At 37.5% G+C, this 27,146-nt stretch overlaps 2 protein-coding genes across 6 annotated transcripts; one reads left to right on the top strand and one right to left on the bottom strand.

Annotated features, from left to right (window-relative positions):
* The first annotated feature begins 173 nt into the window (after positions 1-173).
* afap1l1a (actin filament associated protein 1-like 1a) lies at positions 174-22,991 on the top strand. Of its 5 annotated transcripts, none has more exons than XR_009205351.1 (20): positions 175-333; positions 8,417-8,467; positions 13,382-13,507; positions 14,563-14,646; positions 14,743-14,825; positions 15,552-15,663; positions 15,876-15,974; positions 16,387-16,595; positions 16,862-17,041; positions 17,269-17,370; positions 18,159-18,237; positions 18,503-18,655; positions 19,012-19,226; positions 19,349-19,491; positions 19,593-19,650; positions 19,980-20,085; positions 20,569-20,736; positions 21,256-21,426; positions 21,514-21,639; positions 21,992-22,991. XR_009205351.1 is itself a non-coding variant. In XM_058397669.1 (20 exons), exons 1-20 carry the CDS (start codon positions 312-314, stop codon positions 22,019-22,021), a joined length of 2,322 nt encoding a protein of 773 aa, XP_058253652.1. In that variant the 5' UTR covers positions 178-311; the 3' UTR covers positions 22,022-22,987. The 5 variants fall into 5 exon arrangements, 4 of the variants coding, with proteins under 4 accessions (XP_058253655.1, XP_058253652.1, XP_058253653.1 ...); XM_058397669.1 differs by having other exon boundaries at positions 178-333; positions 21,256-21,431; positions 21,992-22,987; XM_058397670.1 differs by lacking the exons at positions 175-333; positions 8,417-8,467 and adding exons at positions 9,065-10,810; positions 10,916-10,960 and having other exon boundaries at positions 21,256-21,431; positions 21,992-22,986.
* Positions 22,992-23,320: 329 nt separating this feature from the next.
* Positions 23,321-26,673, bottom strand: pttg1 (PTTG1 regulator of sister chromatid separation, securin). Its single transcript, XM_058397674.1, has 6 exons — positions 26,538-26,673; positions 25,733-25,833; positions 25,486-25,631; positions 25,325-25,400; positions 23,763-23,915; positions 23,321-23,676 (listed from the first exon to the last, which is right to left on the bottom strand). Exons 2-6 carry the CDS (start codon positions 25,818-25,820, stop codon positions 23,594-23,596), a joined length of 546 nt encoding a protein of 181 aa, XP_058253657.1. The 5' UTR covers positions 25,821-25,833; positions 26,538-26,673; the 3' UTR covers positions 23,321-23,593.
* Positions 26,674-27,146: the final 473 nt, after the last annotated feature.

A 27,146-nucleotide genomic window follows, 5' to 3' on the forward strand; every position in this document is an offset into this window, starting at 1 on the left:
GAATCACTTGATAAAATTAATCTTAATGAAGAATACGCTATTTATTGAGAAATGTTGCTGCGCGTTTTTAAGCTCAGCGACGTATATGTAATATAAGTACAGATTAATAAATACTCGTATTCGTTTCTACCACACAGGTGATCGGTGGTATTGAAAACGGCCAGTACTCTGCGCTAGGACCCAGGCGCCATGGAGAGGGGAAGCTCAGCGCTTCTTCAATGGGGATGTTTGAGCTGTAAGCTAGTAATGTTACAGTGGTTGTGCGCGTGGAAGAAAATGCACACGTTGGAAAAGTCAAGGATTTTTCACACATGGAGGGAAACAACAAGAAAGGTGAGTAGACTATAACTATCCTAGTTAACCTGCCATGCAGAGCGTGATTTGTGACTGCATTTGTAAAATCGTTCTAACAGGTGGCGAGGGCTCTCAGAAAAACATAAATAAATACATATTCACATATTTATTTAGGTGTTGCTGGAGTGTCATTGATCGGTACTGGAATTTGGTGACCCAGTCGAAAACTTTTATTCCGATTGGTGATTAACATTACAAAATACATTTGAATGGGAAGTTGGTCCAGTCTAACTTTTTTTCCCCTTGTGTCAGTTCAGAGGCCAGCGGTGCCAATGCAAGGTTAGATGCGTACAATTTATTAGGACCCTTAAGTCTACGGCGCACTCAGGTGCTGTTTCATGCACAGGTATTGCTTCAAGTATCCCTGAGTCAGTGCACCTATAAACTAAATCTGCTGAGTGATTAAAGCACTCTTTGGGATCCCCCAATTCTCTCTTTTATATAAAGCCTAACTTCATGAACCAGGCACTTCTAACAAAACACTATGTGGTAAAGGTTTGTATATATATTTTTTAAAATCCTTTTGAAGTACTTTATTTTGGTAGCTGCTGTCTTGGCACAGTGCTTTTGCACAGGACTGGGAAATGTTTTGTTCCTGCACTTCCAGGAGCAGATAAGTGCTTTCCTCCACATAAAGTACCTTAGAGACAATGTGGTTGTTCCTTAGGCATTTCTGCATAAAGCAACTTGCTCAGACAGATTGGGCAAGGATGGTTTAAAAAAAAAGAAAGAAAATGGAGAGCCACGAGATTCCCATTTGCTATCAGTTCCAGAAAAGATCAGTATCTGTCCATGGCTCATTAAAACCATCACATCAAACCCTTTAGTGTTTTTTTTTTCAGTGATTTTTAAAAAACCCTATTTTCTCCTATGTTAGTCACAAACTAATTCACAAGTCAACCTGGGAGAGGAAAAAGGCAAACATGTACTTACTTTAAGATCATAGAGCTATTTTACTGTCTTATGACAACTGGATGCACTGCAGAACACCCCTCACATAAAGACAAAAATATTTGTCACATGCCTAGGTGTGTCAAGCATCTTAACCCATTCCACAATAATCTCCTTCTGTTTCTGTGTTAAGCTGAACTCTGCCTCACACTGTCTATAGGTGATGGGCCAGTGATTCACAACATTGCTTGGAAGTACAATGTAAACTTCCTGCTTCTTCCTTCTATGGAGTATCTGGAATTCAGCCTAGCTAGTTCATTTTCTTTGATAGAGTGAGTCTGTTTATATGAACACTAGAGAGAGAAAGAAAGAAGGTCTCCAGGGGAGCATGCATGTTGTTCCTGCCTCTATTTTTAAACAATCCTTTTCCACATTGATTATTTTCATGGGAATTGGGGCCTGTTTCCTCTTTTTCTTGTTTTTAAATAGTCTGTCAGGTTTAGTTAGTTCTACATGTTTTTGGTTTCAGGTTTGTTTTACTTTTCTAGGTAAGAAACTAAATTGGGTCTGAATCATTAAACAACAAGTAGCAAATAACCAAGCAGGATAGATAACAGCATGTGAGGTTCATGAAGAGTGACTTGGCGTAATCAGGTATCAGGTTGGCGTAAAGGGGAACAACTTTCCCTATGGAGCTATTTCATGTGTGGGATTGTCTTTTTATTTGAAAAAGCAGATCTGAATCATATTTATTGTTTCCTTGGTCTTTCTCCTTCAGCATATGGAAGAGCTTATGGAGGTTAAGAACAAAGACCTTCTGTCTTGTAAATTTCCTAATGACACATGAAGCAAATGTGAACACTACTTCACTCTTAAATCTACTGTCCTTTATTTGGCTATTGAGTGATTGAATGTCTGGTGTGTTATACAATGTAGCACTGAAAGAAAGAGTGTTTTCTGTCTTGAACTAGCTGCAAGACTGGGCCTGTCATAATTGTTGCAAGCATGTCAGGTCTGCAGGTCAGCACAAAGCTGCACTGAGGCTTTTGGCATTACCACACTTGAATTAAGATTTATTTGAGTACAAGTCAACTGAGGTATAACAAATGTTGTTTGAATCCTATCATTGGTTGTTTATAATTCTGAGATTAAAGCATATTGAATTTATTTTGAAGCAGCCTTGTTGTATTTTGTGTGCTATACTGTCACCTTCCATTTTGCTTTTGATAGCTTTGTCTGTTACACATGCCAACTGTGCCAATATTTAAGACCCTTCTCCATCTTCAGTAAGTTCTGATTGTGCGAACATGCCCACACTTAGGTTCTGTCAAAGTGAAATTCTGCCCAAGACCAGACAATAAAGAGAAGTTCCAGCTGGCAGCTTGGGGCAAGCCAAGAGTGCAGTGGACTGCAAACATCAGCACTTTTTTTAAATCAAGTTATGCTTTTGCATCAAACTCTTGTTTAGCCTAGTTGGATAATAAAGTCCACAATAGGCCTGCAGCTGCAGGGTGGGTCAGCATATCTCATGTGATTTACCAATACTGTTTCAGACAGGCTGATCTGTAAGGCTACACTGAGGAACAATGATTCACTTAAACATCATTTTTGAGGGTGTATTTAAAGGTGAGGCTAGAAGAAACATGCTGATTTTATAAGTGCCTGGTAACATTGAGCCTTGTATGAACTACAGAAATGATTTATGAATCTTTCTGTGAATCGTTTGGCTCATTGCATAGCTGCTGTGGTGTTGTTAAAGCATGGTGTCTGAACACTTCTAGACATTTCTTCTCAGTTGAAGCTTCCTCTCTGAGTTGATATATTAGTAGAGGGTAAGGGTCAAGACTGCACCCTAGTGAGGGGAATTCTTCTTTCTCTGACTGTGCTGCACACACACTTCCATTGAGCTATTTTCTGTGTATATTACCCAGACAGAACCTCTAGTCTTTGTGCAGCCACAATGTCAAATGACTCTGCACAGTCCACTGTCAGTGGAACACTGAGGTTGTTCACAGTGGAAGAAGCAATGGCCAGTAGAAGGCATAGTTGAGGAGTGAAATCATAGGGGTTTGGACAATATGAAATATTAATTAGGCTGACGGAATGAAGACTCTTTTTGTCCTGGGATAGCTGACTCATCCTCTTTATGTCATGCTGGAGGAGATTGTAACAGTTGGTTAAGGCATGCTGGTGTAGCTTGTGATGGGTCACTAAACTCTGTAACCTAAAGGCACCAGTGCCAGGATCCCTAAATTCTACATTCCTTCATCACCAGCTGTTAGCTCTAACAGCTTGATTAAAAACTCTCACAATACTATATTAGAGATGACAGCAAATTCCACATGCCTTAATCCACTGACCATTCTGATTTACTGCATTTGATTACTGTATGTATGTGTATGTATATAGCTCTCTAGATGCATATGACCCATATGTCATCCTTCAGGGAATTCCCACTCTGTTGAAAAACTGTGATAAGACCCCTGCTTTGACCGGCTATCAGGTTAGTTCCAGCTATCACTTTATAGCAGCTAGAAACAGCTGTTCCTTCACCAGTCTCTTACTTTTGAAGTTAATAAGACAAAAACATGTAGATATTCCAAGAAACTATATAGCCCAATATGTTAGAAATCCTCAAACTAAATGCTTTAAATGCAGTCCTGGATAAAATTGCCCATGAACACTCACCAAGGCAAGGTTTGTGACTTGCACGTAGTGTAAAAAATAAACCTTACTGAAAAATCCAGGTGCCTTTTATGATTTTGTGTCTGGCATGAAGAAGTGTTGTATCGGTGGTATTCCTGAGGGATTAGTACTTAATCTGGAAGACTACTACTAAGACCCTCACTTTTGATGTGTCATGTAATCCTTTGCCCCCCCTTGACAACCGCTTATGACTGCAAGTTTATAACAACTTCCAGTTTAAGGGTATTCACAATAATCAAGACCCATGAGGAAGAGTGCTGTACAGTGTATATATATATATATACTGTACAGTATAATGAAATCCTAGTAGTCATGGAGCCTTAGGCCACAATGAGAGAGAGAGAGGAAAAAGATCAAGATCAAGATCAAAGCTTCTTGCACCCTGCTAAGCAAAGGATGGACTTCAAAGCTGATTAATGCTTAAACAGGTGAGAGGGATTATCAGGCTCATAACTGTGTGCCTCCAGTACATGTGCAAAAGGGATGAACTTGGGATCTCTGACCACAAGGAGGCCTTCCACTAGTAATAAGCCTCAGCACCCTGCTTCATTGACTAAATTTTCTTCCTAGACTTTGGATTTTTAAACATGGCAGACTCTGTAAGCTACTAAGATTATGGAGTAGCACCTTCTGTACAAGAATTATTAGCATGCATAGTAAATGGCCTGATGTCCAAATTAAAATATACACTCACTGAGCACTCATTCATGAAATTATATAATCAGCCAAATGTGATCTTTGTGATTTTGACAATTGGTTTGAGCTGACAGAGTGGCTATAGTAACTCAGATGACCATTCTGTACAATTGTGCTGAGCAGAAAGTTGAAGCAGATGGGCTGCAACAGCAGGAACCATAATGGAGTGGGCAGAGACTCATCAAAACTGGACAGTTGAAGACTGGAGAAATCTCCAGAAAAATCTCCAAAATCTTTCTGCTGAGAAAGACAGATGTTAGGTTCAGTATTTGGTACCAACAGCATGAATATATCCATGCTGGTGAAGGTGGTGTAGTAGTGTAGGGAATGTTTCGTTGGCACACTTTGGGCCTGTTAATGCTAATCATCGCTTGAATGCCACAACCCATCCATTTATGGCTACAATCTGTCTACTTCCAGCATAATAAATGTGTCATGTCACCAAGCAAGTCATCTCATACTAATTTCATGATCATGACAATGTGTTCACTATTTTTCTGTGGTTTTCCCGATCACCAGATATAAATCCAATAGAACACATTTTGAGCTGGTAAAATGGTAGATTGGCAGTGTGAAAGTGCACTTGAAAAATCTGATGGTATTTTATGAGGCAATCTTGTCAGCACCAGAATTTCAATGGAATGTTTCCAGCATCTAGTGGAATCCATTCAATGAAGAATTGAGGCTCCTTTGAGAGTAAAGATCAAAATACCCTACTCCATATAAGTATAGGGTTCCTAATAAAGCACTAGGTGAGTGTGTGTATAATGTAGTTGTGACATCTCAGGAAGTCGAATGCAGTTTTCCTCAGCTGTAGGTTAATGTAGCCACATCTGAGCTGTAAAGCAGCTTACAAAGCTAAACTAATTTACAGAGAAAAATGTACATTTTCTCTGTTTTCCATCCTCTGTACTGTCTGTGCATATTGCTTTACTTTGTTAAAGCACCCATCATAAAGCAGCAGGAGTGACAGGTAATTTCCTTTTTCCACATACTTTTAATGCAGTTCAGGATGCACCCACATACATAAGTCTTTACACATACTTGCCTGCTGCCTTTCTCTGTCTGTGTGTGCATGTGCCTGTGTGTTTGTTTTATGAGGTAGATGTAAGGGGAGTAAAAGATATATTGTTCCCAATATATAGTAATTATTCTGATGACACTGCATACACATGTAAATAGGCAAATGTATGACCATCAGGGTTGAATGTTAGACACCCGTGTCTGTCATTTTCAGACCTCACACTCATTCTAGGGTTTAAAAAAATAACTTGGACAGTGAAGTGTAAAAAGTTTTAGTTGTGAATAAAACAATACAAAAGTTAATGTCAATTGTGTAGACAGAAAGATTAGAATGTGCAAGAGACATCCAGTTCCATTTTCTTTTATATAGCCAGTGTCCTCAACTTGTGTAGAAATAATCCACAGGTTATACAATCATGGGGAAAAAGTAGACCCTTGTTTATTTCTGTGTTTAATTCAACAGGCCACAAATAAAAATTGTGTTGTTCTCACCAACTTACATTTAAAAAATCAATAATCCTCAGGTGAATCAAAAATAAAATGCAACATATGCCAATAGGAAGTCATTTTTCCCAAAAAGTAAACCAACATTTATAAGACTGTTACACCTAAGTACACCTTATAATTTACATGTAGAATCACATTTAGCAAAAATGTTTTTTTCTGTAGGAACTTCTCAGTCTTGCATTATTTGGGAGAGATATTGGCCCGAAACTTTGCCCTTAGATGATTGATGTTTTAAGGGATTTGTTTATACACAAATCACAAAGTTCACATCACAGAATTTCAGTTTGGGTTAAGGCATAGACATTTTGCTGGTGTGCTTGGGATCAATTTCCTTTTGAATGGGTCAGTTTAACCCAGAGGTGGAAAGTAACGAATTACATTTACTCACATTGCTGTAATTGAGTAGTTTTTTTTTGTGTACTTCTACTTTTTAAAGTAGCTTTTAAAATTTGTAATTTTACTTTTACTTAAGTGTGTTTTGATTGAAGTATTGTACTTAACGACATTTTAAATCATATCCGTTACTGAGTAAAAAAAAAATTAATAAAATTAAAATAGGGGGGGGGAAATCGCGCCCCGGAAACTACTGCATTGATTGACTGATGGGTGGGAGAACAAACACGGTGCACTAACTCACAAGAAAGACAGATGGAGATGGACAAGATAGGCACAAATGATGTAGACCCAGCTGAAAGTGAAATGCTGTCGAATTCTTCTGAAATGACCCCCTGGCCATATTTACATGACCACTTTGACTTTAAGTGCAAAAAATGCAACAGCTTTATTATGCAGTGTAAGCCGTGTTTGCCCAAGACTACTGAACTGCCAGCTTACAAAAGCTCAATATCAAACCTGCGCAAGCATGTTAAGGTAAGTTAATAATACTTATATATCTTTACTTGTTGTACGGTTGCGTTGCATCAGTACGTGACATTGCTAATGTTGGTTAGCACCAGGGTTGGAAATTAACGGGGACTCAGGGCAAAACTGTCAATGCACAATTAAGCTACCTATGTTACCAGTGTCATGATTTAGTGTCGTATGAAATGAATAAAAAGAGTTATATTTTAGAGTATATCTGCTGATGTCGCAATAGAATTAAATGTTAAAAAAAAGTTACTCAGTAAATTTTTCTCTAAGTAAATTTTAAATGAGTTACTTTTTACTTTTACTTGAGTAGATTTTTAAACTGGTAACTTGTGCTTAAGTAAAGTTTCATTGAAGTAACAGTACTTTTACTTGAGTAGAATATTTTATTACTCTTTCCACCTCTGGTTTAGCCAAGCTTAAGCTTGCTGCATGTGCTCACATTTGTCTCAAGAATATACTGGTATCAAGTGTTCATTGATGTCTCAATGACTGTAAGCTTCCTAGTACCTGAGGCTACAAGCCCAAATCATCCTTCCTCCATGAACATGCTTTATAGTTGATATTAGGGATTTGTCATGATGCGCTTGGTTTTTTTGCCAAAAGATATTATTTCAGAACATTTTTGGTTCAATTTTGCAAACCTAAGCCCTGAAAGCTGTACTTTTTCAATCTTTCTGATTGTGCTGTCATGAATATAAACATTTACTACCCCACTTTAATTTCTGAATGTTGGTTTACTTTCTTGGGGAAAAAATGAAGACATATTGAAATCTGTTGTGAGTTTTTCTGTTGTTGCAGTCACCTGTGGATATTTGTTTATTTACAGAAATTTGGTGATTTTTAGTTGTTCCCTGATGAATAAAAGAAGATTCGAAGACGGGTGTACTTTTTCCCATGACTATCTACATACAAGTACTATGTAGAATTTCTACAGCAGTCAACACAATTATATTATATATATATATATATATATAATATGTATATATATATATGTGATATATATATATATATATATATATATATATATATATATATATATATATATATATATATATATATATATTAATTATATCCTTAAGGTTTTACATTTTTCATGTATATATATATATATATATATATGTGATATATATATATATATATATATATATATATATATATATATATATATATATATATATATATATATATATATATATATATATTAATTATATCCTTAAGGTTTTACATTTTTCTGAAAATGTGGAGGATGGACAGATATTAAGGAATTTCTTTTTAAACATGAAATCACACACAATACACAATTGTCAGTTGTTTTTTTTCTAAATCCATCAAGCAGTCCATACTTCAACTACCACTTTATCCTGGTTAGGGTTGTGGTGGATTCATACACCCTGGAGGGGTCGCTGGTTCATTGAGCAAGGTACAATGCACACACACATTCAGACACACATTCCATTCACTCCAGATAATGGTGTCTACCAAATATAGTAAACGTAGTCTATGCTCATTTAAATTTATAGCTATTCAACTTATATGTCTTTTGGAGATTGAAGGAAGGGAGTGAACATATACCAGTTTGTGTTTAATGCTGTTCTGATGATTATTCACCCTGTGATATGATTCTATGGCCTATAATTTATTCAACCTAAAAAATTGGAAAAGCAAAACCCTGAAAAAATGAAACAAAAATATAACCCTTAGAGACTTACAAATAGTATCTCAGTTCAGAGGGTTTTCCATGAAAATGTTATGTCAAAATATCTAAATAATAAAGTTTTATTTTTCTAACTTCTCTTTGGGAATCACAGTGTGACATCAGCTGCTTTGGAGCTGTGCATGGGCTTGGCTCTCAGTCTCATGGATGCTGTTGATCTGAATATGATATGAATTCAGCAGGACATCTGTTGCAATGTATAGTTAGTAGAGAATTATAATGTTGGAGTCACTTTCACAGTTACAACTAAATGCTATTAGTCTATCTAGCCAGTCTGACCTTAATATCAGTTCCATCTGAAAACAGCACTGTAGCTTTATTTGTTACCTGGATGAGTCACAGTGATGTTCCTGATAGTTCTGTAAGTAAAAAGTGACTATACATCCAAGCATCCTGCTGGATGTCACATGATATTGACTGTTATGACTGCTTTGTTGTGTCCATCATATGGAGGCGCACATCAGATTAGGGGGCATAGCAAATATTCTGCAAAAGCCAAAACATCTATTGTGTCACAGCATACCCATATTTGATTGGAGATCCAAGGTTTATGTTGGAGGTATTTCTCTCTCCACTGACTTTGAAGCAATAAAACAACGTGTCATCTCAGAAATCTGATTCACTATGAGGGAAAGCTATGGGGGATTATGTAACCCAACACTCAGCTTTGAGTCTTCATTTTGTGCTTTTTAATATGGATGGACTGCAGCTGTCGGGTTCATATCATGGGCCATATTGTTGTTGTGATTTCATTACAGCAGCAGGCCTTGTTCTCTCTATGTGACACTTGTGACTTTGGGTGTCTAAGAAGACACCTCTGATGACGTTATTGGACAAAATTCTCCTTCAGAGTAATGCTGTTCAGTATGTCAGTTTGGGTATGTAGAGTCACCCTGCAAGCTCTGTCATGATAATGGTGACTTATACTGTAGTCATAATTACAACAGACATGAATATTTGAAGAATTTTAAACCCTAAATAAACACTGAATCATGTAATATTGAACAATGTCTAAAGTGTGTGTTACGTAATGGACTAACTTACAATTCACACATATTTGTTTATGCTTTATTTGTCTTTCATGAATAAGAACAGGAATAAGCTTTTGGTTGAATTATTCTTTCTCTTCTCTGAGAATTTATTACAGTGTGTATAACTATTGTCTTTATAGCCACAGATTTGCTCTGGGATGGTAGTTATCTGCTGTGTCTGACTGTTACTGGCATTATCGTACAGCGTCTCTCTGTACCAACAAGAAGACAGATCTGAACATGCCATCAGGATTATTTAACTGTGTAAGAGCTGGAAAAGTGTCTGATGTCATGCTTTCAAAGGTAAAGAGATGGAGCCAGTGATATAAAGAGCTTATCTGCAAGTGTGCTTGCTAGTGTGTACATACGATGAGCCACATACATGAGTGTGCCCTGAAATATTTGGCATGTCTAATCCTGCTAGGTAGTCTTAAGGTTCTGTTTGTAGGCTGGTGGCTCATGCATGTGTATCAGTCAGCTCCAGTCCAAAGGAGAACTCGGTGAAGGGAATCGAGACCCAACCTCTGTTCAGCTGAGCATGGCAAATGAAATCACTTATTTGTGTTTTACCTTACATTCTACTGAGTGTGCATTGTGGCATGGGTAATACAACAATAGTAGACCCCCATACTAATAATCCCCCATTACCCATTCCCCCCACCCCCCGCACCTAAAGGTGGAGGGATATAGTGGCGTACTGAAAAAAGGGTATGAAACAAGGACAGATTGAAACATAAATGAAAGACAATTCAAAGCTGATCAGGCATAGCTCAGAATTCTTATTTAGTCTTATGGGGGAGGTGTGTGTGTTTACACAAGGTTTGTCCTAGGTCCCAGATCCATTAGGATTGCAAATGGGGGACTGTGTGCCTCCCCTGCCTAAACACACACACACACACACACCCTCCCCCGCTGATACATCAGAGCAGAAAGGGAGGGTAAATTCCCCTGTTAGCTATCCTTAGACATCTTTGAATCAGAGGAAGAGAGGGAGTGGGAGGAACTGTAAGAAAGAAAGGTGATAGCTACACACCTACATTTACTGTTTGACCCTTCTGCAGTACTTTTGTCTACAAGTAATAATTTACAGTGTTTTTCTGGATGATTGTGTGACTTTCTTCAGTTTGGGAGAACATGGTGGGTCTGGCTGCTTCTACAGCAATCAATGGTATGTGTTTCTTTATTCCAGTGTTAGTATTAATCATTACTAGATCTGATGGGTCCTGATGGGATTACTAGGACATGTTCGAGTCTTACGCTTAATTAAACGGCTTCTAATGTAAAGTTGTTTCAACTGCTTTTATAGCTTGAGGCATCCCAGTTTGAGTTGGCACTATTTATGTGTAAGCATAATAAATATAAAATGTTTCACCTAGGTGTTTATTGCATTCTTGAGTTGTTCTCTGTGGTTCTCAATAGCAAGTGAATTGCTGTTTCGATTTTGCTGCCTGTGTTTTTTCAGGTGAAAGTTGTTGAACACAGCTTTTAGCAAGGTGAGGAATGTGTCCAGGTTTTTCAGCTATTGTACAAGTTTGTAATTGCCAAAGCACTCATTCTGCTGTGGGGAAATCACATTTTCCTTCTTGAAACACAGCCTGTTCTAAAGTCAGATTTCTTAGTACAGCTTGTATAGTTCAGCTACCAGTGTTCTTTGAATGCAAGTGAGACAAAAAGATAATCAGCTGCGATATGCCTTGCAGAACTCAGACACTGACTAATGGAGAACATTCTAAATTGAATGAAAGAAAACAACAAACTCCTGTAAAATCAACAAACCTTACAGATTGTCTGGACTTCATTTGAAGTGCCGGTGTCAGTTTCTGTGTTCACAGTACATTGTTTTTGATGTGGTATATTATCAGAGAAGACCACATGTGTAGCTTTTGGGAGGAGATTGGGCATGCAGGCCTGTGTTTTCCTTGGCCCAGAAAGTGACCCTCCACAGGTGCAGCTGAAGATAAAGTTAAAAGCTGAGTTAAAAGAAGATAAAATCTCAGTATGTTTGATCTCCCCTACTAAGACATATAGCTATGGGAATCATATATGCATCCACTGCTATGGTGTTGCTTTAAGCTGGTGGTAACTAACCCCAGAAGATCCTTTTTTATGAAAATCTTAGAATGTCTTTGTAACCTGGCAAGTGTGATCCTAGGCCTATTAAGATCCAAGTGATGAGAAGTAATGTAATGTGTCCACAAACACCTGACAGCTTTCTTTTATCTTTGTGACAGACTGATACCTGGGTTAGATTCTCTATTATATAATAATTCTGACCATAATAAATATATTTCACACTGTGGTATCCATGGTTAATATATCTCTCCATGCTTTGCCCTCTGTGTGAATCAACCACTGTAACCTAAATGCAACCCATTTCAAAAGTCACATCTCCTGGTAGAGTTCATCTTCAGGGCAGTCAAAGTAAACTATTCTTTTTGTGAATACAGAGGCCTTGGGCCAACAAGTCTGAATGGGAAGGTTTAAATATTGAAATATACACGTTCACATAACATACACACAAGTGTGAGTCTACCCTGAAGGCAGCCGAAGGGGATGATGGCAGAAAACAGTGTTTTGCAGAAGGTGAGGCAACAACAAACAAAGGCTTTCTGCAGACTGTTGTGGTCTCTGGACTGAGAAACTGACTTGGCGTTTTTGATACAGTTTTACTGACCTTATTTCTAAGTTCAAATTAAGTTCAAATGGGTGTGGATGCAGAATAATTTGTTTGTGTGGTTTGTAAACTCTTCACATTTTCCTTGGCGAAAGCTGATGTCAGTTCACTGGACTTAAGTGGACTTGTGTTCTGGACTTCACAAGCATAATTGTTTGTTTTTTAGAAATATAAGGTTGGTGGCCACATTGTCAGCAGCAAAATGGTGCTAGAGAAATTGTAAGTGACACCAGGGAAAATAAAAGCATTCCGCTAAGTTCTGTCATTGTATTTGGTCTATCAGCTTTTTAATGAGTTAAACGATTTGGGAGCATAGCTTGGTGTGCAGCTGCCTGGTGGAAACAGATCAGGAATCTGTTTACAAGATTCTTTAGTTTCTTTATCTCATACATGTGAAATGACCACCCTTTTAATTGTGAGCTTATGTCCACAGCTTAAGTCCAGAGGTTTTTGCAGTATGTATTTATTTCCTCAAAAAGAAAATTCTGAGAATAACTAGTTTCTTGCCAAAAGTTTTGCCTTTTGTCTCCATGTGGGGAAAGGATTTTGTTACTAGCAGGACAAACGTCAATCCCACAGAGATCTTGAACAGAGCTTTGGAGCCTTAGCCAGAGGTTCCAGGTTTGATGGATGTTACAAGTTAGGAGCCAAATAACCTTGTGTATAACATTCTACTGACAGAACTGAAGTTACTCTTTGGAATATAGCGTTAACAGTAAACTATGCATCTTGACCTCACTCCAGCATAGTAAGCAATTAAAAATTAGACAGTCGTAAGCACTGTAAGAGTATATTAAATCACTGATGTTTAACAGATAGCTGTTTTACTTTATCTTACTGTGGTTATTAAATGTTTCAGACTAATTAGCTGATGACATGTTTGTTGACCTCTTACCTTGAATGTTGCCCCCTTAGTGATGGAACTCTTGGTGACTGAACTGAATGTGTTGCTCAAACTGCTGGACCATGAAACATTGAGCTCTGCTACAGAGGAGAAGAAATGTGCTGTGAGGAACCTCCTAAAACAGCTGAAGCCCTCAGGTGGTTGCAAACAGAATATACACAACAAAAAGTTATATTTTAGCAAGTTAAGATATGTAATATTTTTCCATTACTGGCTTATTATAAAACAAATCTAAATAATTAATCTAAAAGATTTTAAACCAAGATAAATCATGTCAAAACTTTTCCCACCTTTATTGTGATATAGCAACTAACAAAATAGAAATAGATGTTTTGGGGGGAAAATCTACCTACAATAACCTGGTGAGCACACATTTTGCTTGTAAAACAGCATTTAGTATTTTTTGGGTAAGAGTCTGCCAAATAGTACATCTTGATCTCTTTCACTCTTACTTTCAATAATGCCCAAGATTTATCAAAATGTGAGGGAAACCTGTGCACAGGTTTTTGATAGGATTTAGATCTGGGCCATTCCAAAGATTGTAAATCATTTTCTGAAGGAATTTATTTGTTGACTTGGATTTGTGCTTTGAGGCCTTCAGGTTTTGTGTCCAAATAGATTGGTATTTAATTCTCACTAGACTAGAACTGTAGACCAGTTAAAGGGAAGCAACCCTATGTTATTCTTTGGGTAATGAGCAGTCTTGTTTTTACACAAAACATATTTTTTTTAGAATTAATCCCAAAGGTTAGCCACATTGTTTGGGATAATTTAGATGTGATTGGGTGTTGTTTTTTCTCTTGAAAAAGTGTTTCTGTATAGCTAGATAATAACTACTCCATCTATCTCTAGCCACTTCATATGTTATACCCCAGATATGTAAATAATACAGAAGATTGTCACATGTAGGGAGTGACCATGCAAAAGAATACTATTCTGATATTCCTGCAGATCCTTTAATGTTGCTATAGGCTATCCCCCTGGTAAGTTTACATAGTTTAAATGTGGGAAAATCTCTGTAAAATTATCTTACTAACCTAATTAACTTATTTAATGTAGCTTTGTTAGAAAGGTGCACACAGTACAATGTACCAGTTAAGTCTGTTTATTATCTGAAAATGGTGCATTTGTTTCCATATGGTTAAATTAATGGTGTGTTGTTTTTTTTTGTCTCCTTTTAACATTTTTTTAGTCACTGGACCAGAATACATGTACATGAACACCTCTGTCTGCAGAAATGGCACTAGCTTTGTGGAAGCCCTTTTTGAGAACTTTGGTAAATAAGATTAGCTTTGATGTGTTTGTGTTTGAGTCAGTAATCCATGTTGATGCCATTATTATGCACTAAATTGTGTACTTATTGCTTCAACAGACTGCAATCTTAGTGAACTGAAAGTTGAAGTAGAAGAACAGAAGAAAGACCCAGTTCAATCAAACCGGTCTACATCTAAACCTGTAAGCTTCTTATTTATTTTGATGCAGCATTTGGCACTCTTCAAGTGAACTGACGCACAATGATTTAATTTCAAAATTTACATTCAAACAATTTCAGTAATTCACTTGAAGCCACTTTTGTAAAAGTAATATACTTATGTATTAAGAACATGAGCCATCTTGAGCAACAAAAATTTTCATATTTCATAAGTGTCATTAAAAACTATTCTATGTATCAAGCTGTGGGTGTGTGGCAGAAATAAAATGGAAACAAGGAAAAGTACTTTTCACTTCTTAGGCATTTTGTGAGTTTTGATGGCATCAGCAAAGATGTTGAGACGTTGCTGTAATTAAAGTTTCAATAGAATATTGACTACAAAAATCAAATCAAAACAGAAATGAAGAAACAAAATTTCACAATGACCATCTTAATCTCTAAATCAAAACTGAAGATGGCAATACACATGAAATGTTCTGCATGGACCATTGGTCTACAAGAGTTCTGTAACCTTGTTATATATTACAGAAGGATGTGCTGTTTTTCTCTCCAGGGAAGGCTTCACACATTTGTTAACTAGGAATTGGTTTTTTAAAGAAAAAATGTTGTTTGTATAGTGATGAACTAATAATAATCTAACAGCACTCATTTTACAGCAGATGTACTTTGAAAAAAAAAAAGTTTTGAATGAGGTTCAATGAGTATTGTGGTGCTTATAGTGGAATTATTGCCCCTTGCTTTTTGACTAGATTACACCAGATTCAGCACCTCCACTGCCCACCACACCACCTCCAGAGGACTACTATGAGGAGGCTGTGCCTCTCAGTCCTGGTACTGTGCCAGAATACATAACCAGCCGCAGTGAGTTTTGCTTCCCAAGAAATTGCATGAAATGAAATACTGTCATATGGTTTGTAGGCCATGTAGGTTTCTTAAAGAATGTGTAAACTATTGGTAAATCTAGGTAACCATTTGTAGTTATATCCATAAACCAGTACATATGCACAGTTTACTAATTTATTACCTTTTGAGTGTAACTTCTCTGAAATCTGTGTGACTTCTCTGAAATCTAGGTAGCTCCAGTCCTCCGAACTCCATTGAGGATGGATACTATGAAGACACCGACAACAACTGTCACAATGTCAGCATGAACCGTCAGCGCAAAAACTCATGTAATTGTGAATTACCTGTAAATTCTCAATAAAACAATATCTATATATATCTATAATTATTTAAATCCTGCCCTAAATTTAACATCTGGTTGAGTCTTCAAAGCAATTTATATCTTTAAGAATACAAATTGTTTTACTTATTGTAACGTGCACATTACAGTGTGTCTGGTACTATACTTTACTGGTAGTTAGAAAATGTTTACAAGCAATATTTGAGACAAGCCTTCCCTACTTTGAGATATGCCTTCACAGTGTACAGAAATTTAGAAATTTAAAACTGAATTTTCTTGTTCACTATATTCCCACCCATCACGCCAAACCGCTTTTCCCACGAGACGACCTTTATATTCATAAGTTTGGCAGATGTTATCAATAGTAGTTTATTTTCTGATTAGAAATATTTGATTTCCAGATAATGATTCAGATGCTTTGAGCAGCTCCTATGAGTCATATGATGAAGAGGAGGAGGAACGGAATCAGCGTTTAACCCACAAGTGGCCCTCAGAGGAGAACTCCATGGCCCCTGTAAGGGATTGCCGTATCTGTGCCTTCCTGCTAAAGAAAAAACGCTTCGGTCAGTGGGCCAAACAACTAACAGTCATCCGTGAAAACAGACTTCAGGTAGGTCATTCAGGTATTTTTCACCCTAGTAGATAAAAATAATAATACTAAGTAATACTTTACCCAAAATTCCTGTTAGAACTAATGCTGAATGAAACAATTTTAACCAGTCAAGAAGACCAATCCTGTGCTCTTTCATTATGAGCTATCCCAGCATTTTTTGCATTTTCATTATGAGCTATCAGCATGATTTTGTGTTGGATACTGCTCTATATATACTCAGCAATTTATTGAACTTTATTGACATTGCTGGTTTCTCTTTTCAGTGTTACAAAAGCTCCAAGGACCAGTCTCCCTATATGGACCTGCCACTTAATCTGTGCAATGTCATATATGTGCCTAAGGATGGACGCAAGAAGAAGCACGAGCTTCGCTTCTCTCTGCCAGGAGGAGAGGCTCTGGTGTTGGCTGTACAGAGCAAAGAACAAGCAGACAAATGGCTGCGGGTAAGCATGTTATACTCCTTGTCATTAAAAAAGGACTTTTCAGGTCATACGATCAGAACTGTGCTTAACTGTCTGTTAAGAATACACATACAGCATAATATGCTGAATGCAGGCCAGAAATAATATTGCACAAGAAAGGAATCCTTTGGTGGAGACACCTCTTCTGTAGCCAAATAAATTCATACACTGAGATTGCTGGTGTGCTGCTTCTCTGTGTGGGGTTGTAGGTGGTGCGTGAAGTAAGCAGTCTGGGGAATGCTTTAGACATCTCAGCTTCTCCCATGATCCCCAGAAAAAGGGAAAAAGAGCCAGAAAGAGACTTGGACAAGGTAAGGTTCTAGTGTACTTCAATAGGTTTTGATGTGTTTTTTTGGTGTTATACATTATATATTCTAATTCTTTCACAGTCCTGGCTAATATCAACACCCAAAGAACAACAAAGGAGTCATGTAAGAATTATTTGTCTTAGTTAGGCAAGGATTTGCTCTTCCAACTCATGATATCATTAAAACCATTATAAACAATCTAATAAGCAATATTTCTCTATAAGATCTACTCTTGTTTATAGCAGCTGAAACATATCCTTTGCAGCATTAAATATAATATGCAACATTTTAATCTGTGCCCAAGAATATGAGAATGTGTGCAGTTAGATCTCTACTGTTAATTTTAATGTGTTGTGTGTATGTGTGGGGTGATTGTGGCTCGAAGGTTAAATGCTCAGATTTCATATACTTCAACCATATGCTTTAATTAAGAAGTGTCACATTACATGGAATAAATTGTTTTTGAAAATATCTTTTTACTGAAAGAGTGGAAGAATTAAGTTTATGTCCCTATGTACATGTTTGAGAGTGAAGGAGAAGACGGAGCACATTTAATCACATTTAGCACTAAACCTGGAAGCTAGTTCTATTATTTTGCATCCTGAGTAAACAAATTCTGTAGCTGACTCGCTACTGAAGCTTTAAACCATGCATGTTTTTTACTCTCTTTCTCAGGCAAAGACAATTTGTCTAGACACACTGAGATGAGACATTTGAGTTTGCTTGTGCTTGTTCCTGACGAGTATAGTTTAAGTAGTGTGCATTAACATGACTTTGATTTTGTCTTCTAGAGATTGTCTGGTGAGAAACATACCTCAGATTCAGATAGCATCCCTAATGGAGAAGGTAGCCGAGAGAGCCGGGAGAATGGCAAGTTGCTATTACTTTCAAAAGTCTGCATTTTAAGTTTACTTCTATCATTTCACCTTTCACATTTTACATTTATGTAATTTGATTAAATAGCTTCTAGTAAAGCTCAGAATGGCATTCATTTGCTTGCTTCATTTTGAGTGGTTGCTTCAAATGTGATTGTACATATTTTGACCAATGAGAGCTCTGTATATGTTGCAATTTCTGTACAGTGTGATTAAATGCTTCCTCTTTAATAACATTAATGTGTTATCCTTTTATCTAGGTAAGCCCAAGCGGGTTGCTCTTTCAGAATTAACAGGTACGATGAGCAGAGCAGCAGGACGCAAGATCACAAGGATCATTAGCTTTTCAAAAAGGAAGCCACCGCTACCTGGAGATACACAATCACCATCGCTAGATGAGGACCCTCGTTGTGGTGAGATTCAATTGTTCCATTATTGCTATCTGCTGTATTACTGACATTTTCTACAGTTATCATTCAAGCCTTTACTCTGTGCTTGACTTTGGATAACTAGGGATAATCATGTGCAAATCAGCATTTTCTTTTTAGAAACAATGAGTGTATGAGTATTCACATACTCATACACATAGAACCTGTAGAAACACAAGACCATTGTGCAAAAAAAATATATTAAAATGTTTAGGGAATGACATTCATTTAATTAATATTACAACAGACTGTCTTGTGAAAGAATACTAATGGAGTATAGAATCATTAACTTGTGTTTGTATACACATCTTTAATGTAAATATATTATGTGTTTCTGGCAGGCTATCTGAGTGTTTTGGTGAACAAGTGCTGGAAGGAGCAGTGGTGCCGTGTAAGATGCGGGTCGCTCCACCTTCACCAGGAGAAAGTTGATGCATGTCGGAGCCCACACACCTCTATTGTCTTACGAGGCTGTGAAGTGGTGCCAGGCCTTGGGCCCAAGCACCCCTTTGCCCTAAGAATACTAAAAGGTGGCACTGAGGTGGCAGTGTTAGAGGTACAGAGAGTTTCTTGGAGGCAAATACTTTTATATAAACCATCGCATTTTATCACTTTCAGTCTAAGAATTACACCACCAAATATCTGAGGTTCATTTGTCAGTTATTTGTTGTGTGCCAGGCAAGCTGCTCAGAAGAAATGGGCCGTTGGCTTGGAGTTCTCCTAGCAGAAAGTGGTTCTGCTGATCCAGAGTGCTTGCATTATGACTATGTGGATGTGGACACCATCGCCAATATTCGTACAGCTGCCCGTTGCTCTTTTCTGTAAGTGACCAAAAAAGTGATCAAAGTTAATAGAATTTAATTGATGTTGATGTGTTTGAAACTGTCATTCACTGAGTGGTTAATTTTTCATTTCTGTTCAGATGGGCCACCTCCACAGAGTCAAGAACGTACGATGAGGTGCCTTATGAAGCAACAAAGGTATGTAAAATATTATATTGCTCATGATCCTAGAGAGAACATTCCTTGTGGAATCCGTCCCTGTCTGCGGCTGTCTGAGGCCCTCACAGCACAGCTACATCTACATCAAAATCTGAAACCAGTTACAGTAATAGAAATCAGATGAATAGAAAAAGAAGAAAGACCACACATCTTGTATGCCCTCAACCTCCCCTGTACATGTGCATGTATGTGATGGCTGCTGAACCCTTCAACCGAACAGCCCCCTTCCTAATTTTTCACTACACCGAAGACTGCTCTTAAAATTATAACAATTTACAATTTTCTTTTTTTTCTGATTTGTCGTACAGCAGGAAAATGAGAGGCTGAAGAATGGTTATTTATTAAAGCGCCGGTCTGCTAGTAGTGACAGAAGTATGGCCAAGCCCCCGATTACCATTAAGCGTCATGGCTCTAGTAAGTCACACTAACTATCTATGTACTGCTCTGTATTGTTTTTATGCAATTTGTGAGTTCACATTGATTGTTTTGGTTATCTGTTACATACTGTATAATTTCCAGTGTTATGAAAGTACTGTTATATGTTCTTGGAGATTTCAGATCTGCCTCATGGTCAGTAAGGTGTAATAAACTAAAGGGTGCAATAGATGGCTAAATGCCTTAACACCTAGGGAATTTTAACAAGCATACTTAAAGCTTCTTGTTCTCACCAGTTTTCAAAGCAGTCAGAGAGAGTTCCCACACTGTCACTTCAAAGGCCTCTCCAGCATGGCCCAGGCAAATGATGCAACCTGAGCTTTATAAGGCACTTGAGTTTGAAATATAGCTCTCTCCACCCCGTGCCTTTGCCTTTAACACCCTCATCAGTGCCACAGTATTGTCACTTTTCCATCTTCCCACACTTGTCTGGAACCTGACATCTGACCTTTTACCTTTCAGACGCAAATCAGTATGGAAGGTATGGGAAGACACGGGCTGAGGAGGATGCGCGCCGCTATCTGAGGGAGAAAGAGGAGCTGGAGCGAGAGAAAGACCACATCAGGAATGCACTGTTGTTGCTGCGAAAGGAAAAACGAGAAGCCAAAGAGAGAATGAAGGTGGCAACAGGTTAGGAAATAGTTTAAGACATAAGGCTTACCTCAACAAATTGCAACTATTCTACATGTAAATTTCTTTTATTTGTGGTTCACTGTAGCTCACAGATTTATAGTTTTTAAAAGCAGCAGATTGGGGGAGTATTAGAATTTTAATGGCTAGAAACATTTTTGAAATTGATGGACAGTATATTTTTAAGACTACCATGTGTTTTTCGTCTGATACAATATGGGAACTGAATCTGTAGCTCCATCTTCTGGCCATTGCAAATAGTGCTATCCAAAGTATCCTTGAAAAGCAAAAGATTGAAGAAAATCTGCTCTAGATAACTGTAGATGTCACAAAGCATTATTATCATTATTTATTATCATTCTGTTGACATGATTTATACTGAATTTGAGATTTTAAGTTTTTTTTTCTATTACTATTTTTAGTGAATAAAAAACATAGTCTCACTCTATACACATTTCCTATGAATTAATGCTATTTCCTCCTGAAGGATGTATAACAATAATAGTGTATTTGGTGCAGATAAACAGCGGTTGGCACTTGAGGAATGCGTGGCCCAGCTGGAGGAGAGCTGCCAGATAAAGGAACGTGAACGTGTTGACCTGGAACTTAAACTCACCCAGGTTAAAGAGAATATTAGAAAATCTTTGGCTGGTGGAGCTTTAGGAGCACCTATAGACACCAAACCATCAGGCAAGGTACAGAAACACCAATGTTGTCTAAACTGCACTGCCATCAAAATAATGTCGAATCTAACTGCTCTAACCCCTAATTTTATAGATGACTTCAAGAAGTGAGGTATCATACACTGAGTCATCAGTTCCTGTCAACTGTGCCTCTGAAATGCGAAAGCGCCCTCTATCCATCTATGCATCTACAAAGGGAAACGTTATGCAGAAAGCCAAGGTAAACAGACGGGCTACTCAACAGGCTGTATCTGTACTATTATTTAATCTGTATTGAACAAACAATCCAACAAGTGAAGTTTATTACATCTGTAAAGTGGGATTATAGTTAAATCTTAAATCCAGATTCCAACTTGTTTTTAATGGATATAGTACTTCTACTGATATCTTCTTCTATATCTACTGATATAGATCAGTAGAAGCTTATTCTGTCAGAATTCTCAGAGAAATGTCCAATATCGTTTTGTACCATCACAGAGAAAAATGACAGTCTTGTTAAATTTGAAATAACAGACATATGCATTATTACCTTTCTGTATGAAACTCAATTAAATATGTGGCTTTTGTTTCAGGAATGGGAATCTAAAAAAGGGAAGTGCTGAAAAATTCCTGGACATTTTTGTGTTCAGGTGAACACAAGAACCTGCAGTCAACCCTCATGTGAACATAGAACTGCACGTTTATATGCACAGCACTCTGACAACCTGAACATCATCACAGTACAGAAATGTAGATATTTTTCTTTTTGGAGTCTTGTAGGACAGGATGCTTCACAGGCAATTTACATTAAATGTTGAATATGGAGGTAGGGGTTAACTGTTAGAATGTGGTATGCTGTTTAATGAGCATACTGAAGAAAGCTGTGTAAAATGACATGAACCTTTGCATGATTTTGCATTTACTTATAAATTGTCCATTAAGGAGATGACTGCTGTTTTATCATTCATTTTTTTGTATTGGTTTTGTTATTGTGTGTAAAGACTTCCAGAAACCATAAAGCAAAATGTGCTAATTTAGGTACTAATTATATTGTACCTTTAACATTTTTTAATTTAGGCAGCAACACTAACAAGATACAAATTACAAAAGCTGTTTTCATAATCATCCAAATCAGAATTGCAATGATCTTTTCATGCTTTTCACTTTTTTTTCCCAAGACTACAATTTCAATGTGATTAACACTAGCACTTTATGGTCTTTGACATGGAGGTGGAATAAGATACATTCATAATAAATGCCTCTAAAATTCATGTTCTTTTGAGTTTGATTCCACTGTTTTAATCACGTACCATTACTCCACAGAGGCCAGTATTAAATACTCATTACTAACTTGAAGCTGCATTTGTGCCATTACACCAGTAATGTTATTAGGAAAAGTAAGTAAATAATGGAGAAATTCCCAGTGCTTTATCAGAAGTGACTCGCTTATCATTTAAAGCCTTACTGAAAGCCTGTACTGTTGTGTTTAAGCTTTGTATTCAACACAACAGTTATGTATATACAATGGAAATAAAGTCTGCACACCCCTGTTAAAATGGCAAGTTTTTGCCAATGTTTTCCAAACTCACTGTGAAATTACAATTGTATAAAGTTACAATAACCTGTTTGCATAAGTGTGCACCTCCTTTTGTGATTTGTTCATTCTGAACACTGCACCATTCCCAATCACATTCAGGCTCATGTTTAAAAGCAATAATTTTATTCTGATTACCCCTAAATAAAGGAATCCTTCACATATGAGTGCTAAAACCATGTTCAGCAAGAAGCTTACAGAGCATGGAATCTCACTTGTTGAAATGTATTCATCAGGAGATGAGATGGGTATAGAAAAAAAAAAAGTCCAAACATGTACTATGGAATACAATCCAAAAAAAAAAAAAAAAAACCCACCACAATGATAAGAATTGGATATTTAAAACACACTGACTATGGAAAAAGTAGACATGATTTTTTAAAATCAAAAGCCTGACATTAACAGTAGTGTTTTCATATCCAGTGTAGGTAACCAATTAAAATAGGGTTTCTTTTACCATGTACTCTGCTCAGTGACCTTAATCTGATGCATTTGAGTTAGAAAAGACAAAAGATACCTGAAAGTCAATGTATTTGGGAGAAAAAGAGAAAAATCTTTATTACAAAAGTTAAAATACAAGTATGAATAGTAATATTTAGCATCATGAGTCACACTCTGGTGGCAAACACACAGTCAGCTCACTGATGGTTTCTAGGAATGCTTCCAGGTCATCTCTGCAGTGCTCTATATAAAGAAACCTTTAGTTCGCATATGATTTTCACAAATATGAAGTTATTCAGAAAAGCAGGTCTTTTAGCAGGTTATGATACCTGAAGGCATCTTGAGAGGAGAGAGTGGCAAGCATGGTTCAATCATAGCAAAATCCTCTTCAAGCACATTTGGAGGCCACTGCTGTTTTCCCAAACCAGCCAATGAAAACCGGCTGAGGCAGACTTCTTCTGGGACACAGTACACTTCAAAGTCTGTAGATGGTTTAATACAGTCAGTCATGAGAGTTTGCAGACATACATTTATATTGCCAAAAGCTTTGGGACACCTCTCCAAATCATTGAATTCAGTGGTTGGGCTCAGCCCATTAGTTCCAGTGAAAAACTTAATGCTTCAGCATACCAAGATATTTTGGACAATTTCATGCTCCCAACTTTATGGAAACAGTTTAGGGATGACCCCTTCCTGTTCCAACATGACTGCACACCAGTGCACAAAGCAAGGTCCATAAAGACATGGATGAGCGAGTTTGTTGTGGAGTCCTGACCTCAACCAGATAGAATACCTTTGGGATGAAAGAGTGGAGACTGCAAGCCATTCCAAAACTGGGACATCTGCATGCACATGAATTTAATATGGAGTTAGCCTGCCCTTTGCAGCTATAACAGCTTCAACTCTTCTGGGAAGGTTTTCCACAATGTTTAGGAGCATGTTTATGGGAATTTTTGACCATTCCAGGCACTGATGTGGACCTGAAGGCCTGGCCCACAGTCTCTGCTCTAATTCATCCCAAAGGTGTTCTATCGGGTTGAGGTCAGGACTCTGAAGTTCCTCCACAACAAACTTGTTCATTCATGTCTTTATGGACCTTGCTTTGTGCACTGGTGCGTAGTCATGTTGGAACAGGAAGGGGTCATCCCCAAACTGTTCCCACAAAGTTCAGAGCATGAAATTGTCTTGGTAAGCTGAAGCATTAAAAAGTTCCTTTCACTAGAACTAAGGGGCCAGGGCAAAGCTCAAGCCCTGTAAAACACCTGAATTCAATGATTTGGAGGGGTGTCCCAAAAATTATGGCAATATAGAATAATCTTGGCCCTCACAGCACAGAGTCTAGTTTCAAGCTCCTGGCACTGCTCATGATTCATACACATTCTGTAACTCTTATTATAGTTATAAAGTTATAACAGTTATTAAGCTAACTTATTTTAAAGAGATCAGCTTTGCTTGTGTTGCAAGACATCTTTTTGTACACAATTTACCACCTATTTTTAATATTCTAAAATTTACATACTTTGAGTAAATTTACAAAAATGTTGTAACCAAGACCTGACGTGTTCAATCTTGTTTTTGAAGTCATTTACAGAATATTAACAATCTGGTGAATCACCAGCAAATGAAATCATTGAGAACTCACAGGATCCAAGAGAACATTATATATTCAACATCCAAGAAACATCTGGATGTCAGATGGAAGAAATATTAGTCAAATAATCAGATGCTTTTAGGCTGAACTTGCAGAAACAGAAGCAGCATTTAGAGAGCAATACTAGAGGGCTGCTAGTGTATGTAGGTTTTAAAAAAAAAAAAAAAACACCTCTTTGGTGTCATTCATGCTTGTGACTTTCTTGAATTGTTTAAATTTCAATTCCAAAAAAAGACCTACCACTCGGGTCATATGGGAAGCACTTCTCAATCTCTGGATAGTCCTCACCAACCGGCTGAGAAGCCACTTTGCATTGCTATTACAAATAAACAACAAACACAAAAAAGTTAATATCTCAGGAATAAATAAAATTCTAAGGAAATGATATTGTAATAACCAACCTGGGCTGCAAGGGGCTTATTCAGCCCATCACCTTTATGAGAGGTTGCTGGTGTGGATACAATTTTATTAACTGTTCCTAAAGCTTTGCGGCCTGAATGCATAGGCGCTCCAAGCCAGGTCTTCAGTGGAGTTTTTAGTAGACGCTCTACAAACAAAAGGATTATGCAGACCATTGTGTAATAAACCAACCTTGCCCAAAAGCATATTCCATTAAAGTCAAGTTAGTGTGAAATTGCTCCAGCTTACCAGGGGCAGACTGAAGCCTCTGGCGTGCTTTTATGGATGGAGCAGCGAGTGTGCCATTTTCTTGATCAAGGTAAACCATAGCATCCATGGCCTCTGACGCTCTAGCCCAGAAAAAAACATTTGAACAGTTTAACAAGCAGGTTACCAGTCTGGGTTGTGAAATAGCCACAATCATGTATATTTGAGTGTTTTCCCTTCTCCAACACACCCGAGTCACCTTCACCTTCTCCCGGGTTAAATTGGGTGTGTTTGAGCAGGGAAAACAGTCACATGTGCAGGACAAGGGTTACTCCAGGAGCAGCTTCTGTCATCTAATGCGGAACATTTCTACATAAATACTGCAAGATTTTCTTAGACACATAACGATGCTGTAAATAAGGGTCTGTCTTCAATCAATAAAATACACTTAATGTTTAGAGACTTTTCGTTTGACGGCACAAATAGTCTTCTTAACATCTTCTGTATAAGCCAATTCATTTCAGACTGTTTTGAACACGTCCGGCGACAAGTTTTCTGAATTGAATGACACGGAGGATGCGGTTCCTCATCGTAAAAAAAATACTCCTTAAAACTGGGAAACATATTTTGCAGTTATATTCATACAGTAAAGAATATGATTAAACTTAACAAATCCCGAGAAACGGAAGGTTATTAGCTAGCATTAGCCCCAAATATTAGCATCTATGTAAATAAACTCTCCCAGCTGACTGGTTAGCTACTGATTGCTACAAACTCAACAACCAATTCATTTCGTTTTTCGTCCACCAAATCTTGATTATTATGTGACAAATAGACAACAACTTACCAAGCAACTAGTTATATGACGACTTCTTTCTTAAATAGTTTGTTTTCGTTATAAGCTACAAACAGATATGTTTTGACTTCAAGTTTGCCGGTTTTAAAAGGCAACCTGAGATCTGATTGGTTGGTGTGGATGTCGAGTTCTTCTGTGGTATGTCTAGTTACCGTCGTTAGTATTGTCCTGCCACCTTGTGGACTAAGTATTCATGAAACGGTGTAGCTTTTGGTGTCAATTTTTTTTTGAGATCAATAAAGAATAATACTAAAGACAGGGGCGATTCTAGGATTTTTATTTAAGGGGGACTTACCCAATGAGGGTATAAAAAATAAAAATAAATAAATAAAATAAAAATAAACGTTTGACTAACAGGGTAGGATGGTAAACTTATTGCAGCATTCCACTGTATTGCATAGATGTGTATAACATTTGAGTACTGAACAAGCCAAATATGAGTCTTCCTGATCTCTCTCTCTCTCTCTCTCTCTCTCTCACACACACACACACACACACACACACACACTTGTCCTCTGATCCTGCGGATTGAAGAACGTGCTGAAAGACGGGGAGGAGCTGAAGTCTGCCGCCGTTTTCATATGAAATTTAAAGGGGACT

Source organism: Hemibagrus wyckioides, linkage group LG08 (genome assembly GCF_019097595.1).
Source record: "Hemibagrus wyckioides isolate EC202008001 linkage group LG08, SWU_Hwy_1.0, whole genome shotgun sequence".
Classification (NCBI taxonomy): domain Eukaryota; kingdom Metazoa; phylum Chordata; class Actinopteri; order Siluriformes; family Bagridae; genus Hemibagrus; species Hemibagrus wyckioides.